The sequence below is a fragment of the Delphinus delphis genome, chromosome 12, assembly GCF_949987515.2.
Source record: "Delphinus delphis chromosome 12, mDelDel1.2, whole genome shotgun sequence".
NCBI lineage: Eukaryota > Metazoa > Chordata > Mammalia > Artiodactyla > Delphinidae > Delphinus > Delphinus delphis.
In genome coordinates, this window is record NC_082694.2 from 45,561,507 (window position 1) to 45,578,263 (window position 16,757).

General features: G+C 35.8%; 2 protein-coding genes across 4 annotated transcripts in view; one reads left to right on the forward strand and one right to left on the reverse strand.

Annotated features, from left to right (window-relative positions):
• The window catches only part of ASB3 (ankyrin repeat and SOCS box containing 3), a 149,664-nt gene that overhangs the window by 66,443 nt on the left and 66,464 nt on the right, over positions 1-16,757 (forward strand). The window lies entirely within an intron of this gene.
• Positions 796-9,647, reverse strand: CHAC2 (ChaC glutathione specific gamma-glutamylcyclotransferase 2). Its single transcript, XM_060026617.1, has 3 exons — positions 9,336-9,647; positions 4,521-4,556; positions 796-2,942 (listed from the first exon to the last, which is right to left on the reverse strand). Exons 1-3 carry the CDS (start codon positions 9,468-9,470, stop codon positions 2,547-2,549), a joined length of 567 nt encoding a protein of 188 aa, XP_059882600.1. The 5' UTR covers positions 9,471-9,647; the 3' UTR covers positions 796-2,546.

Consider the following 16,757-nt stretch of genomic DNA (forward strand, 5'->3'; position numbering starts at 1 on the left):
AAAGATATGTTTTTATGGAAAAGAGGAATCTAATATAATAGAATAAAATGTTGACTATAAAATGTTTTAAAATCAGTCTTGAAGGAATAGATCACCTTCATGCTTTCAAATATTCAGAGTTGACATCACAGCAACCTTCGTTTCCCTAAGTGATAACTTTTTATGTATGCAGGTGGTATCTAGACTGTGCTTACAGTTCTTGGTAGACTGAAGAGTGAATGTGTTATTTGTTTGGGAGTGGGGAAAGGAAATATAATAGTGGCCTGGAGTAGGAGTAGAAAGACCTACTTTAAAAAATCTACTCCATTAGAGATTTACATTAAAGGTTTATTTTCTCTATGTAGGGTTTACATTCATACTTTTCTTGAATTCCTGAAACTGAACACCTAGCTAATAAGATTTATTCTCTGAGGAATGAGAGTCTGAGTTATGTGTGTGTGATGAGGGCAGAATTAGAGAGACTGTTTTGAAAGTGACCTCCAAGGGCTATAAAGAGACTTGCAGTTTTGCTAACAAAAATGTTATGCTCTAGATAACTTAGTACCTTTATGATTCTTACTAGCTTGTGGGCTCCAAACCCTAGCTTCTCTCTAATTCAGTATTGTTTATCTTCTCCATTTGAGTCATGTTTCTCTCCATCCCACTGAAAATGAAAGGTCCCTATCCCTGGGCTATTTGGATCATGGCTTCCCTATAAATATTGATGGTATACCACATGTGTATTTTCTAATTAACTTCTAACTGAGAGTCTAGAAAGACACATAAATGGGGAACCCAAAGTAATCCCTCTCCCTTGATATTTCATAACATAGTTATACATTAAATGGTAGAAGAGTCACTAAGGCTGGATCTCTGAATACACCTATGTGATTCTGAGCTATGGCATGTGAATCTTGGATAGGCTCATTATATTTGTGGAAATCTGTATGCATCTATCAAAATTAACATCTCTATGTAACAAGTCACGTACTATGTCGTTACACAAAAAGTTAAATCTTGTTTACCTCTTGAAAAAGAGATGCAGGTTAGTAAAGACAGTTAAATTCAAGTGGATTTTTAAATATATTGTAGAAAGATCTTGTGCTTTAGCAGAGACATGGACTTCTGCTGCTTACTAGATGTGTTAATTGTGTGCAAGTTACTATGGAAACATGCTCAGAGGATGATTCTGTATGTATAGTGCCTAGTACATCCTTATGAGGTATTCATTAATGAATGTTAGTATTCTTCCTGTTGTACAGGACAAGTGAAATGCCTTCTAGAAAACTAATATTGAACATGTTGGAAAATATTTAAAATAGTTATGTAGCTGAGTAAATTATCAAGTAATGTGTTAACAGATTTAAAAAAACCTGAAAAGGACTACTGTTCCTACTATGTAGGATAGCTTTATTTTATTTTACATGAAAAACTTCTGTACTAATTATTAGTTTCACATTAGACTTAATGTGATACTGAAATTCTTTTCATGTTGACTATATAACAGAGACTATATGTCCTGTTGAGAAGGATATCACCTATAATAAGAAATAATCTGATTAGTTTGAATCAAAGTTACTTTTACATGAGTTAATAATGCACATATATGTTTCCTACTTGAGTGGCATCATCAACACTACTTAGTGGATACCTTTAGGTGACAAGATGTAAGAAGGAAAAAAAAAGCTGTGTAGCAAATGATCAGGTAATACCACTTCTTTAAAATATTACAATTCTAAACACCATTTCAAACAGCAAACTTTCATTATATGTTTCTGTTAATTTGTAATATCAGATAGCCCATCTTTTTTTTTTTAAGTTTCAGTATAAGATTAATACAAAGTGAGTGACAGACTAGACTACATTGTTAGTAGACATGATTTGTATAATTTGTGCTTTTCTTGCTGAAAGGGTTTTTTCCATGTAGTAAAATACATTTATTCAAAAATGGAGAGGTATAGTACATTATAATTCCAAGGAAATTTTTATATTAAAATGCATATTTTGGCTTAAATTGGAAAGGATTTCATTTAATACCTACATAAGGAGATTCACATTCAAGGCCCAAATCTTACCTATATTACCATACGTTTCTAATTACATGTTATTTTAAGCTTATTTATTTTAAACCATGATTACAGAGTTGATGTATGGGAATATATTGAAGGTATAACCTTATTATGTTTACTGGTCTTTTGGTTTAATTCTGTACAACTTCAAAATAGTACTGTGGTATGAAATAACAGAATTATATTTACTCAGGTAAAAACAAGTTCTGAACTGAGTCCTTCATCATATTTTTCTAAAGAACTCACTTCTCATGAGCAAGTATTTAATATCACATAGCTGGAAAATCATTATATTATTGAAACAAATTTTTTCTTTAACTATACCCCAATAGCTTGAATATGTATGTGTTTCAGGCCACTTGCAATTAAACTATAAATTTAGATGATATCTTGACTACAACATTAAACACAACTAAGATTTTCAAGTAAACACGTTTACAAATCATAATGCCATTGTGCTGTTCTCTGAGGACTAAAAGCTCTGCTTGTTGGGAAAAGTCAGTTAGGTCTTTTTAAGCAATTGAAGTTCTGTTTTCCTTCTAAACGTTCCTTTACTAATTTTTCCAAAGAGAAAAGATGCTCATCTGCATCTTCTGGCACAAGGCTTCTAATGGAATTTGCAAGTTCAAAAAGATATTCTGTATTTTTTCCACTTGGACCAGCTGCATTAAAAATTTGTTCAGCAATGTCTTCCAGAGGTGCAGGACCAAGATAATTAGGATTATCACATGTTCCAATATATAGCAACACAGTGAATGGTTCTGTTGTGGAATCTTTTGGATAAAAATTGACTGTTGTGGTCCTGTAGCCTCCTTTCTCTCTGAAGTCAAGGTATGCTTTTACTTCTTCTTCCTTTCCTACTGGCAGTTTGTAAGCAACACCCCATACACAACCCTGTTGAAAAATGAAAAGAATATATTATTTAGTTTTTACAAGGCTAAAATAGGTGAAGATATATTATGATGTAAGAAAATATCTTGTATATTCTTAGAAATCAGTGCAGTTTTGCCTCACTTAATGTGCACCAAACAGGTATATACTAAACAGTAAAGGAAATCAGCATTTTACATTCTTCAATCTGAATAAATGATTTCCGTGTATACCAGGATATTTATCTTTGTTTAAGTTTTTCAAATTTTGTCTTTTAACTAATGGGACTGAAATTAAAATACCAGGTCTTCATTTAGTCATTAAATATAGTTCTAAAGCTTTAAATCCATAAACATTTCACTGCTGGTATAGGGGCAGCAGTTTCCAAACTGCTTCAGGGAGTGTTGTAGCCACCCTGAAGCCTACTTCAGGGCTTCTGGATATAAGTGTTGGCGTGCTGGCTGGGAGGGGTTTGACCCCCAACCCCCTTCAGCTGGAGGTGAGTATCACTTATATATTTGGTGTTCCCTTATTTGCAGAAAGTGTTCTGTATTTTAAAAGCTCTGTAATAAAGTAATCAACTATTAAGGCGATAGGTTCATTTATCTGTTCATTTCTTCACTGCCTAAACTTTCAAATATCCTTTGTAAATTACTCCATCCAGAATACTAAATGGCAACCTCTTTGTCAAGAGAGCCCATGAACAGTGTCAGTAAAAGCAGTGTACTTCAGCTGCAAAGATTCTTTGTAGTATTAATAAAATATCTGTGATATAAGCAAGATTTATAGTTTGTAACACAGATTTTCTAGTTTCTTGACAACCTTTAATTATTAACTTGATTATTAAACTTTAGGTTGCTAAGCATCTTGAATAAATTAACATTCTATAGAAACAAAGTGGTTTTATTAACTCTAATTAGGAGTTTTACCAGTTTGAAGCCATTTTTATAGATGCTTTTCCTAATGTAAGTTATGAAAGCGTTTCATAATTTCACCATTCATCTGCTGTTGCTAGCTGCTTGATTTTATATATCAGAGTCCTTTCTAAAGTTAAATATTTAACTTCATAATATAAAATTTGGATCTCAGTAAAATGATTGAAAATATTTAAGAAACAGAGAACTACCAGGTAAATAAAAGTTTTCTAGTGCTCTAAACTTTAAAAAACCTCTTGTGCTCTTGATAAAATTAGGCAGTAAAGAAAGTGATAGTTCATGACTGGGATTTTTGCTGAAATATTAGAATCCTAGCAAATGTGAGGAAAGCTTTAGGGTTTCATTTGATTCTTAGTGGTAGTCTGTCTGAGGGCAGGCTCCATTAATTTCAAAGGAGACCACAAAATTCTCAGTCAATAAACTCATCAAGAAAGGAAAAATGAGACTATATGCCATTGTTTTTTTTGTTGTCTACCTTGAATTCTGTATTTCAGCTTTTCCCAACAGATGAAAAGAAATACAACAAATACAGAGAGGAATTCTAGACCCAGTGTAGTTCAAATTGTCTGTGATGACTGCTAATAAAATTTCATTGATTATTAAAACTGAGAAACATCTTAACATTTTATGATTAAAGACTATACAAAAAAGAATAATTATACCATACCGCAGGATCTTCAACAAGAGTCACAACTCTTCCGGGCTGTTTTAAAAAAGTAAAAAAAAAAAAATATTTTTTTTCCCGAATTAAAGTTCAATAACTGAGCATTAGCAACTTACTGTTGACATGGAATATTTTAACTTTGTTTGCTCATACTAAACACTTTTTCAAAAGTACTTATTTTTTATGATAAATTTTAAAATGAATTAGAGTCTACCTTATCCAAATTATCTTGGCCTTTCTAAAAGATTCTCTTTAATTTGTATATAACAGGTATATTATGTTCACTTAGAATGGATATATTAAAAAACACACACATGTGACTAACTAAGGCTCATCTAAAATGAAAAGCAAAAGGAAGAAGCAATTATAAATAAATGTTGTGATCACTTTTTTCTCTTCAGGAAAAAAAGATTGCTATAGTTTCACTGAGGAACAAAACATGACATTCCAGGGTGCTTTCCTATTGGGAAGTGGTTCTCAAACTTAAGTGTAGATCAGAATTACCTGGAGGTAGTTCCTGATTCTGTAGGTATGGAGCAGTCTAAGAATTTGCATTTTTTTTTTTCAAATACAATTCCTACCTGGTGCCAAAGTCTGTGTCTACTGACATGTTATCATTAGTGAGAAAGTTGAGTTGTAAGCCACAATTTTACCTACTTGTATGCCTATTGTGTGGCACATAGCGAACTTACATCATTCAGATATTTGTGTCATCCTTGTTGCTATTTCCTTCTAGTCTTTGTCCATTTGTATAGACAATTCATAATCACGGAACACATAGAATTTTGGATTATGTTTTTTATTTAATTATATTTTACTGTTTGTCTTCTCATCCATTTTAATAGTTGCATAATATTCTACTGTCAACTATAATTTAAACATTCTTGTATTGTTGGACATTTATATTTGACTTATTTTCTATTTAAGATAATGCTAAAGTGAAGATACATATATTGGTGTGGGTCATGTAGTTATTGCCATGTTACCTTCAATGTCAAAGTGAATATGGAGCTATTTATTGAATACCCATTCTGTGCTGTAGAGAAGATAAAACCTTGATTCCTGCTTTCAAGAGCTTATATTGTAATTCTGGAATATGAACTTAACATGTGAAATAGGTAGAGAATACTTAAGGGCTATGATGTATACTATTTATTAAGTGCAGTAAGAATTCTGAGTCTTGGGTGGTCAGAAAGAAGGACAAAATTCTGGCAAAAGGGCACTGTGACTCATGATTGATGAGTGAGGGTCTAGAAGCAAGATTATACCAGGCCAAGTGTCTGACTTTAGCAGAGGGTCCTCCATGTATGGAAGATGACTCAGAAACATAACTGGAGAAATAGGATAGAGTCAGATTTGAGATTGGAGTTGAAACTGGGGGTCAATGGAAAAGAAGAAGCCACTGAAATTTGGGAGAAAAAGGAAATGAAGAGCTACTGTAGCACTTGAGTAGTAGGTGACTGGCATGATAAAAGAAGTGCTTTGGGAAGATGGTGTGGTAAAGTATATAGTATGCATGTTCAAGTGCGAAGGAGGTGGACTGTGCGTAAGAAATGTTAGTGGTGGAGGGGACAAGTTCTGCATTCCACCTTTTCTTTCCTTCCCCTTTCACCAGACTAGTCACCAATTTTTGGTAGCTCTATCTTCTGATTATCTTCTGAATCTGGTTTCTCTTCATCCTTCAGTTGTCTCCTTAGGGATTTCGCTGCCTGCCTCCAGACTGTTCTCTACTTGGCCCTAGATTGACTTTCTGGTGCAAAAATTGGGCCACTCACTTCTGTGCTTTGAATTTTTCAGGGTTGTAATATTCTACAGGATAAAATAATTATTTTGCATGAGTTAACTACAAACCTCATTTCTTAACCACTTTCCCTCTCAAGCTGTAATGAATTATTTATAACTTTTACAGACACTCACATCTTTGGATTTACTAGTTCCCAGTGTGGAATGCCTTTCCTTCTTTAGAATCCCTTGGATATCCTCCCACCACTCTCTCCATAAAGGCTTGGCTGTCTGCCCAGATGACTTTGCAGCAGCTCCTTCTAAACTCTCATTGCTCCTTTTATTCATTTCCCTTATAGCTCTTATCAGGTATTGTTGTTTGCATAGGTGTCTCCCACTTACATGTGAGTACTCAGTAGTAATTGTTGAAAGGAGGAGAGGTAGTAAAGTCCTCGATGTAGGTGGTGGCAATTGAAACAGAAAACAAAGAGCATATATAGGGAGTCATTAAGGGAAAATAGATTTGTCCCTGTGACTGCTTATGGATGAAACAGACATTGACTCTTGGCACTACTGATATATTGACTCAGAAATATTTTCTAAAATTTAAGCTGTTTGTCCCTAAAATAAAATATATTATTGGGAAACAATGTAAATTTGTAAATGCACTTAAATGTGTTTTGGGGGTATTGAAACTGAAGAAGGGGTCTTGGAAGCTGAATGGGATTGGAGTATGCTGTGAAATATGAGTCATGATGGGTGCTTTCATTGGGTAATGAGTAATGTTTCTGATCTACATCTAGAAAAGTGAGGGATTTAGTAAATATTCATGATTATCTCTTGTGTTAAAATGTTTTCTCTTTTTGAAATTGAAATATATTCTTTCTGATATGAAAATTTTTTCACATTTAAATAAATCCTTAATTTGATGAGAACTGGCCAGTTTTGTTAGAAATAAATGAGATGCTTAATTAAACTTAGGAAGATACTAAAGTTAAATGAAGCTAAAAAGAAAGCATAATTTAGTAAAGAAAGTAAGTTTGGTATTTTTCCTACAAATGTCACATTGCACTATGTGGAAATGAGTCCAGCATTTGTTTAATAATATCACGTTTCATATGTAATGATCATATGCTCACTAGAAGCATATGTTGCTGTAAAAACATAGTCCTATATAGCATTTACGTTATTCTAATTTGCTAGATATTTCTGTAGCCTTTTATATTCTTGTTTGTCAGACAGTTAATATTTATAAAAGGCTGGTGATCCATTATAATAAAAAATGTGAAGATAATGTTCTTTCCAGTTTTCTTAATAGAACATTATATTTAGAAAATGTTTAGTGCCTTAGGCTTTCCTTTAATATGCTAGGATGGATTCTTTAAATAAAAGTAGGTATCAAACTATTAGCCACTGCAGTTTTTTTCCCCAAATTTCCTGCCCTATATTTTAGTATATTTAAGTAAAAAGAGAGATATTGGCTTTTATAGCTACCTTCTTCTTTTTTAAAGACTCATGAACTGTTGTATTGGCATGACAGTTTCTTATCATCGGTTTGTTTTGACGGTGTACATAACTCATTATGCTGTGTACCAAACAAACATTTTGGTTGAGACTAGAGTAGTAAAATATGCTATATAACCGTGCTCGTAAGTAATTAATACTTGGTCATTGAAATTGAAGCCTGGGTTAAGGCATTCTTCTTCAGAATGGCAGTTTTAAGTGCCCATATCTGACAACTCAAAAGGCATTTTATTTAACTTAGTTCTTTGAAGTCTTAAATATTATTTTATAACACTCTTGGAGATACCTTGGCCATGAAGTTTCTGTTGGCCTGTAAATGTGCATTTGTGGTAAATCAGCCCTCTGTTTTCAAGTCATCTGTCTACCTTAAAGCCAAATTCTTAATTCACCAACTCTAGTTGAGGTAGAACAGCTTTTAACTTTTTGTGATTTCCATCCTATGTCTCATTGATGAGCAGGTGCAAACTACAGCCTTCCTCTCTTCCCTTTTCCATGATGCAAGGCTACAGGTATTTCTTTGGAATTAACCTCAATCTCTTGCTACATCTGATTTCTAGCATTTTAGATATTGTGCTTTTGAGCCAATATTAATTTCTTTTTTAAAAAAGTGGTAATCAAGCTCATATAACTCTCAGAGTATTTTAGAGAATATGTAAGCAATTAAACACTTTGTACTCTTCTAAAAGTTAGGAGGTTAACTATAAGAAGTGTTCAACTTATCCAAATTATCAGTTACTCAAAATTTAGTTTTCCTTATGGATTAGTTGTTTTGCAGCCAAAATGAGGCTGATTTGCATAAGCAGTGAGCTCTTACTCTCTTTTCACATATATTAAGATAAATGTCTCTGCATGGCTGACTGAAAAATGGATCAAGGAACTTACATTTTGCATTTATAATTTAGAGGAGAACCACTGAGAAAAAAACATTAAAATAATGCTGGACATAGTATTGGTACTTTGCTATTTAGGTAACAAAGCGGGACTCACTTAACTTGGGAAGTGCCAGACAACCAACGTGATCAAAGTAAGGTAATTTTGGAAACTAGTTCTTCTGTGACCTTAGGTGTCATAAAATAAAACCTTTGGAAAGATACTAAAAAACCCCAGAAATAACATGCACGTTTAAACTTAGACCAGTCAAAGCCTGGCAGAATGCAGAAATGCCAATAAACTTAATTGCAAAAAAGCTGAATTTGCTAGTTGATTTTAGTATTTCAACTCCGTGGTGACAGGAAGGTTTATCTTCCCACCTTTTGGGGGGGGGCAGTAGTTGCCAAGAGATGGGGTCCCCTCCCAGCACGTTAGCCTTGTGCGAGTTTACGCCCACGCTTCTTCCTCTTCAAGAACTACCTACCACCAAGCATGTCAAGTGGCTTCGGAAGGACTGCCTTTGGTTTGAGAGGGAGTCGGGGGCAGGTGGCTGAGGAAGGTACACAGAGAGAGGTAGAAGCATTATAAACTATTTCATGAGTTTACTCGGCCGTTGGGGTGTTAAGTCCCACAGAGCTGGGCCAGGAGATGGGGAGCAGTGAGCCGGGGTCAGTAAGTGTGGGGGACTGGTTAGCGCCTCACCTTGCCGGGAACCCCGCGGTGGTCGATGCTGCCCTGCCAGAAGCGCCTGCTGTAGCCTGAGATATATCCAACCACCTTGTCCTGATAGGGGAAGTCCACCTTCCAGATGAGGGACCCGTAACCAAAAACCCACATCCTTCCCTTGCTCTTCCTCCTTGGTGGTGGCGGCGGCTGTCCCCTCGGCGTGGTCTCTGAACTGCAGGCAGGGACTACAGCTTTCCTGACGCAAGAAACCGGCTGCGCAGGCGCAAAGTCTGCACTCCCTGCTTGGGGACGCAAAGCACACTGGGACTTGGAGTTCGAAGAATGTTTTCCTACTCCAGCTCAGTCAGTTATTATTATTATTTTTTTGCTTGCTTAGGGTATCCGGAAGCATTGACTTCCTCTGAACTAAGCAATGGATTTTTTCAGCAGCCTCTGTAAATCACCCTACTTTTCCTGAGGTGCGCGTGGTCAGAGGACTACATTACCCACAATCCTTTTATGGGTTTTGTGGTTCTAAGATTGGAACTGTCTTCTGTTTTTCAAATGCAGAGAGGAAGAAGAGAGAGGGTGGGAATCGTGGCTGGTGTGGTCTAGATACGGAGGCGAGCTGTTTATTGGTACCGCAGTTGGTACGTAGAAAGACATTTTGTTATGGTTTGAAAACTGGATTTGCAGGGAGTGTAATCTATTTTTACATTAAAAAAAAATCTTTCTACCTGTCGAATAAAAGCAGAAAGTTTACTACAGGAGTTTTGTGCCTGTAGAAGAGCTGTTGAATATTATTTCAACAAAAATTGCTTGCATATTTAAATTTTCTGCGTGAAACGACCTTATTCATCTTTAGTATTCTCAGGAGTCACTCAGAAAAGAGTAGGCAAAGGTTTTTAGCTCGTGTATAGGCTTTGGAAGCCATATGTGAGACCTCCTGAAGTTGTATACAAGATTTGGGATCTGTGTACATTTTTCTGGGGAGAAATTTAATAGCTTTCATGAGTTTATCCAACAGGTCAAGTATCCTAAAAAATGTTTTGATCTGAAGGCTAGAGCTACTGCTCCAAAATACTGTTTAGGAAGCTCACTTGGACCATCAGTGCAGTGTTTCTGTATGTGAAAGCAGAAACCTTAACAAATGATTACTCTTTCTTGAGGATTTCTGTTTGGTAGTCTTTAGCTTTATAAAAGAATGCTAGAACATCCAGGTTCAAGGAGTATTATTTATGCTCTTAAGAAATCAGCAGGAAAATGTCACAAAGAAAAACTTAATTTAGGAATAATCAGGTCTGGGCTTCCCTGGTAACGCAGTGGTTAAGAATCTGCCTGCTAATGCAGGGAACACGGGTTCGAGCCCTGGTCCGGGAAGATCCCACGTACTGCGGAGCAACTTACCTCGTGAGTCACAACTACTGAGCCAACGCTCTAAAGCCTGCGAACCACAACTACTGAGCCCACGTGCCACAACTACTGAAGCCCGTGCGCCTAGAGCCCATGCTTCGCAACAAGAGAAGCCAGTGCTATGTGAAGCCCCGCGAACCTGCAATGAAGAATAGCCCCCGCTCCCCACAGCTGAAGAAAAGCCTGTGCACAGCAACGAAGACCCACGCAGCCAAAAATAAAATAAATAAATTTATATATAAAAAAAAGAATAACCAGGTCTTTTAATTTTCTCCAAGCTGTGGTTTCACATTGCCTGGAATGGTTAGTTCCCCCCCAAATTTTTCGAAAAATTTCAAACATACAGAAAAGTTAGAAAAAAAGAATATGGTGACCATTTATATACTCTCCACATGGGTCCGATAATTAACATTATGCCATAGTTGCTTTACTCTTTTTCTCTTTATATACTTTTAAATCTAAAACCTTTTGGGCTTCCCTGGTGGCGCAGTGGTTGAGAGTCCGCCTGTTGATGCAGGGGACACGCGTTCGTGCCCCGGTCCGGGAGGATCCCGGATGCCCCGGAGCGGCTGGGCCCGTGAGCCATGGCCGCTGAGCCTGCGCGTCCGGAGCCTGTGCTCTGCAACGGGAGAGGCCACAACAGTGAGAGGCCCGCATACCACCAAAAAAAGAAAAAAATAAATAAAACCTTTGAAATAAGCTGCATGTGTTGTGACTTCACTGCTAAATACTTATAAGAATAAGGACATTTTCCTGATAATCATAATGCCATTATCACATCTAAGAATACTAACGATAATTACATCATCAAATACCTATTCCATCTTCAAATTACCTTAATTGCCTGAAAATTTATTTTTGTAGCTGATATTTTGTTTACCAGTTCAGGTCTAGGTGATGTTTATGTATCATACATATTTGTTATTACATTGTATGTATTTTGTTGTTTGAGTCTGTACTCTCTATTTTAGTCTAGAACATAGGGAGGTTTTATTAAGGGAGATCTTAACAGTTTATTCTTGTTGACTAGTTGGTATTAAAGGTTGAAGAGAACGATCCTGCTATTATAGTACATGTCTTTTGGCTTCTCTTTCCCTTAAGCGGAAAGATATTATCCAGTTCTGTTAATTTTTTCAGATTATTGTGTATTAATCTGGATCTGTTAACGTTCTTTGTAACTGTGAGAAAACCCAGTAAATTTAGAAGGGGATTCTTATCTGTTTTTACTTGAAGTTGTTTTTCATGTCTTTGGAATAGTATTCTTATATGTGTGTTTGTGTGTGGTTTTCCTATGTATGAAAAAAGTTTTCTTCTATTAGATGAATATGCTTATAAATAGACCTAAAATGTGTGATTTGTTCTTTTTTGTGAAATTTGGATGTAATGGCCTTGGCTAGAAGTAATATATTTGAAAACATACAGTTTACCATTCAAGATTCTCCATAGTTTGGCTATGTCTGTAACCTCATTTTTCTACTATTCTTTTTTTTAGCCTAATCCTCTTTCCAAAGTAAATTGTTTCCATTATTCACTGAACCTTACTCACCCTTGCTTGTTCATTTCCATAATTTTGGTTATATTTTTTCTTCTGCCCAAGAAATGCTATTTTACATGTTATCTCATTGTCACAGCCTCCCTTATCTTTTAGGCACAGCTCATATCCCCCACCAAGTTGAAGTAGTTTTCCCCTTCTTTGATTACTCATGGCTCTTTATCTGTACTTCTCTTATGGCACTTTATGCTATTTTGAATCACGTATATTTATCATTTCTGTGAGACAGTACATAACTTGAGATAGAATCTGTGTCTATGTCATCTCTTTTTTTTTAAGACATCCAAAAAATTTTATTTATTTATTTTACCATCTTTATTAGAGTACAGTTGCTTCACAATGGTGTGTTACTTTCTGCTTTATAACAAAGTGAATCAGCTATACATATACATACATCCCCATATCTCCTCCCGCTTGTGTCTCCCTCCCACCCTCCCTATCCCACCCTAGGTGGTCACAAAGCAGGCGCTGATCTCCCTGTGCTTTGCAGCTGCTTCCCACTAGCTAGCTGTTTTACATTTGGTAGTATATATAAGTCCATGCCACTCTCTCACTTCGTCCCAGCTTACTCTTCCCCCTCCCCACGTCCTCAAGTCCGTTCTCTACGTCTGTATCTTTATTCCTGTCCTGCCCCTAGGTTCCTCAGAACCACTTATTTTTAAGGTTCCATATATATGTGTTAGCATATGGTATTTGTTTTTCTCTTTCTGACTTACTTCACTCTGTATGACAGACTTTAGGTCCATCCACTTCACTACAAATAACTCAATTTCGTTTCTTTTTATGACTGAGTAATATTCCATTGTATATATGTACCACATCTTCTTTATCCATTCATCTGTTGATGGACACTTAGGTTGCTTCCATGTCCTGGCTATTGTACATAATGCTGCGATGAACATTGTGGAACATGCCTTTTTTTGAATTAAGGTTTTCTCAGGGTATATATATGCCCAGTAGTGGGATAGCTGGGTCATATGGTAGTTCTATTTGTAGTTGTTTAGGGAACCTCCATACTGTTCTCCATAGTGGCTGTATCAATATACATTCCCACCAACAGTGCAAGAGGGTTCCCTTTTCTCCACACTCTTTCCAGCATTTATTGTTTGTACATTTTTTTGATGATGGCCATTCTGACTGGTGTGAGGTGATACCTCATTGTAGTTTTGATTTGCATTTCTCTAATGCTTAGTGATGTTGAGCATCCTTTCATGTGTTTATTGGCAATCTGTATGTCTTCTTTGGAGAAATGTCTATGTAGGTCTTCTGCCCATTTTTGGATTGGGTTGTTTGTTTTTTGGATATTGAGCTGCATGAGCTGCTTGTAAATTTTGGAAATTAATCCTTTGTCAGTTGCTTCATTTGCAAATATTTTTTCCCATTCTGAGGGTTGTTTTTTCGTCTTGTTTATGGCTTCCTTTGCTGTGCAAAAGCATTTACGTTTCATTAGGTCCCATTTGTTTATTTTTGTTTTTATTTCCATTTCTGTAGGAGGTGGGTCAAAAAGGATCTTGCTGTGATTTATGTCATAGAGTGTTCTGCCTATGTTTTCCTCTAAGAGTTTTATAGTGTCTGGCCTTACATTTAGGTCTTTAATCCATTTTGAGTTTATTTTTGTATATGGTGTTAGGGAGTATTCTAATTTTATTCTTTTACATGTAGCTGTCCAGTTTGGCCAGCCCCACTTATTGAAGAGGCTGTCTTTTCTCCATTGTATATTCTTGACTCCTTTATCAAAAATAAGGTGACCATATGTGCGTGGGTTTATCTCTGGGCTTTCTGTCCTGTTACATTGATCTATATTTTTGTTATTTTGCCAGTACCATACTGCTTGATTACTATCGCTTTATAGTATAGTCTGAAGTCTGGGAGCCTGATTCCTCCAGCTCCGTTTTTCTCTCTCAATTGCTTTGGCTACTTGGGGTCTTGTGTTTCCATACAAATTGTGAAATTTTTTGTTCTAGTTCTGTGAAAAATGCTAGTGGTAGTTTGATAGGGATTGCATTGAATCTGTAGTTTGCTTCGGGTTGTATAGTCATTTTCACAATGTTGATTCTTCCAGTCCAAGAACGTGGTATATCTCTCCATCTGTTTGTATCATCTTTAATTTCTTTCATGAGTGTCTTATAGTTTTCTGCATACAGGTCTTTTGTCTCCTGAGGTAGGGTTATTCCTAGGTATTTTATTCTTTTCGTTGCAGTGGTAAATGGGAGTGTTCCCTTAATTTCTCTTTCAGATTTTTCATCATTAGAGTATAGGAATGCAAGAGATTTCTGAGCATTAATTTTGTATCCTTCTACTTTAACAAATTCATTGATCAGCTGTAGTAGTTTACTGGCAGCATCTTTAGCATTCTCTTTGTATAGTATCATGTCATCTGCAAACAGTGACAGCTTTACTTTTTCTTTACTGATTTGGATTCCCTTTATTTCTTTTCATCTCTGATTGCTGTGACTAAAACTTCCAAATCTATGTTGAATACTAGTGGTGGGAGTGGACAGCCTTGTCTTGTTCCTGATCTTAGAAGAAATGCTTTCAGTTTTTCACCATTGAGAACGATGTTGGCTGTGAGTTTGTCATATATGGCCTTTATTATGTTGAGGTAAGTTCCCTCTATGCCTACTTTCTGGAGGGTTTTTATCATAAATGGGTGTTGAATTTTGTCAAAAGCTTTGTCTGCATCATTTGAGATGATCATATGGTTTACTCCTTCAGTTTGTTAATATGGAGTATCACATTGATTGATTTGCATATATTGAAGAATCTTTGTATTCTTGGGATAAACCCCATTTGATTATGGTGTATGATCCTTTTAATGTTCTGTTGGATTCTGTTTGCTAGTATTTTATTGAGGATTTTTGCATCTATGTTCATCAGTGATATTGGCCTGTAGTTGTCTTTCTTGGTGACATCTTTGTCTGGTTTTGTTATCAGGGTGATGATGTTGCCTTGTAGAATGAGTTTGAGAGCGTTCTTCCCTCTACTATATTTTGGAAGAGTTTGAAAAGGATAGGTGTTAGCTCTTCTCTAAATGTTTGATAGAATTCGCCTGTGAAGCCATCTAGTCCAGGACTGTTGTTTGTTGGAAGATTTTTAATCACAGTCTCAATTTCAGTGCTTGTGATTGGTCTGTTTATATTTTCTATTTCTTCCTGGTTCAGTCTTGGAAGGTTGTGCTTTTCTAAGAATTTGTCCATTTCTTCCAGGTTGTCCATTTTATTGGCATAGAGTTGCTTGTAGTAATCTCTCATGATCCTTTGTATTTCTGCAGTGTCAGTTGTTACTTCTCCGTTTTTATTTCTAATTCTTTTGATTTGAGTCTTATCCCTTTTTTTCTTGATGAGTCTGGCTAATGGTTTATCAATTTTGTTTATCTTCTCAAAGAACCACCTTTTAGTTTTATTGATCTTTGCTATTTCCTTCATATATTTTTCATTTATTTCTGATCTGATCTTTTTGATTTCTTTTCTTCTGCTAACTTTGGGGTTTTTTAATTCTTTCTCTAATTGCTTTCGATGTAAGGTTAGGTTGTTTATTTGAGATGTTTCTTGTTCCTTGAGGTAGAATTGTATTGCTATAAACTTCCCTCTTAGAAGTGCTTATGCTGCATCCCATAGGTTTTGGGTCGTTATGTTTTCATTGTCATTTGTTTCTAGGTATTTATTGATTTCCTTTTTGATTTCTTCAGTGATCTCTTGGTTATTAAGTAGTGTATTGTGTACCCTCCATGTGTCTGTCTTTTTTACGGTTTTTTTCCTGTAATTGATATCTAGTCTAACAGCATTGTGGTCGGAAAAGATACTTGATACGATTTTAGTTTTCTTAAATTTGCCAAGGCTTGATTTGTGACCCAAGATATGATCTGTTTTGGAGAATGTTCTATGAGCACTTGAGAAGAAAGTGTATTCTGTTGTTTTTGGATGGAATATCCTATAAATATCAGTTAGGTCCATCTTGTTTAATGTGTCATTTAAAGCTTGTGTTTCCTTATTTATTTTCATTTTGGTTGATCTCTCCATTGGTGAAAGTGGGGTGTTAAAGTCCCCTATTGTGATGGTGTTACTGTCGATTTCCCCTTTTAATGGGTGTTAGCATTTGCCTTATGTATTGAGGTGCTCCTATGTTGGGTGCATAAATATTTACAGCTGTTATACCTTCTTATTGGATTGATCCCTTAATCATTATGTAGTGGCCTCCTTTGTCTCTTTAACAGTCTTTATTTTAAAGTCTATTTTGTCTGATATGAGAATTGTTACTCCTGCTTTCTTTTGATTTCCATTCGCATGGAATATCTTTTTCCATCCCCTCACTTTCAGTCTGTATGTGTCCCTAGGTCTGAAGTGGGTTTCTTGTAGACAGCATATATATGGGTCTTGTTTTTCTATCCATTCAGCCAGCCTGTGTCTTTTGGTTGGAGCATTTAATCCATTTACATTTAAGGTAATTGTCAATATGTATGTTCCTATGACCATTTTCTTAATTGTTTTGGGTTT

What these genes read in the sequence shown, in the direction of transcription:
- CHAC2 (XM_060026617.1), bottom strand. Translation starts at nt 9,470, where the DNA reads ATGTGGGTTTTTGGTTACGGGTCCCTCATCTGGAAGGTGGACTTCCCC. An exon ending in ACCGCGGGGTTCCCGGCAAG is followed by an intron (nt 4,557 to 9,335) that starts GTGAGGCGCTAA and finishes TTTTTAAAACAG; the next exon opens with CCCGGAAGAGTTGTGACTCT. An exon ending in CTCTTGTTGAAGATCCTGCG is followed by an intron (nt 2,943 to 4,520) that starts GTATGGTATAAT and finishes ATTTTTCAACAG; the next exon opens with GGTTGTGTATGGGGTGTTGC.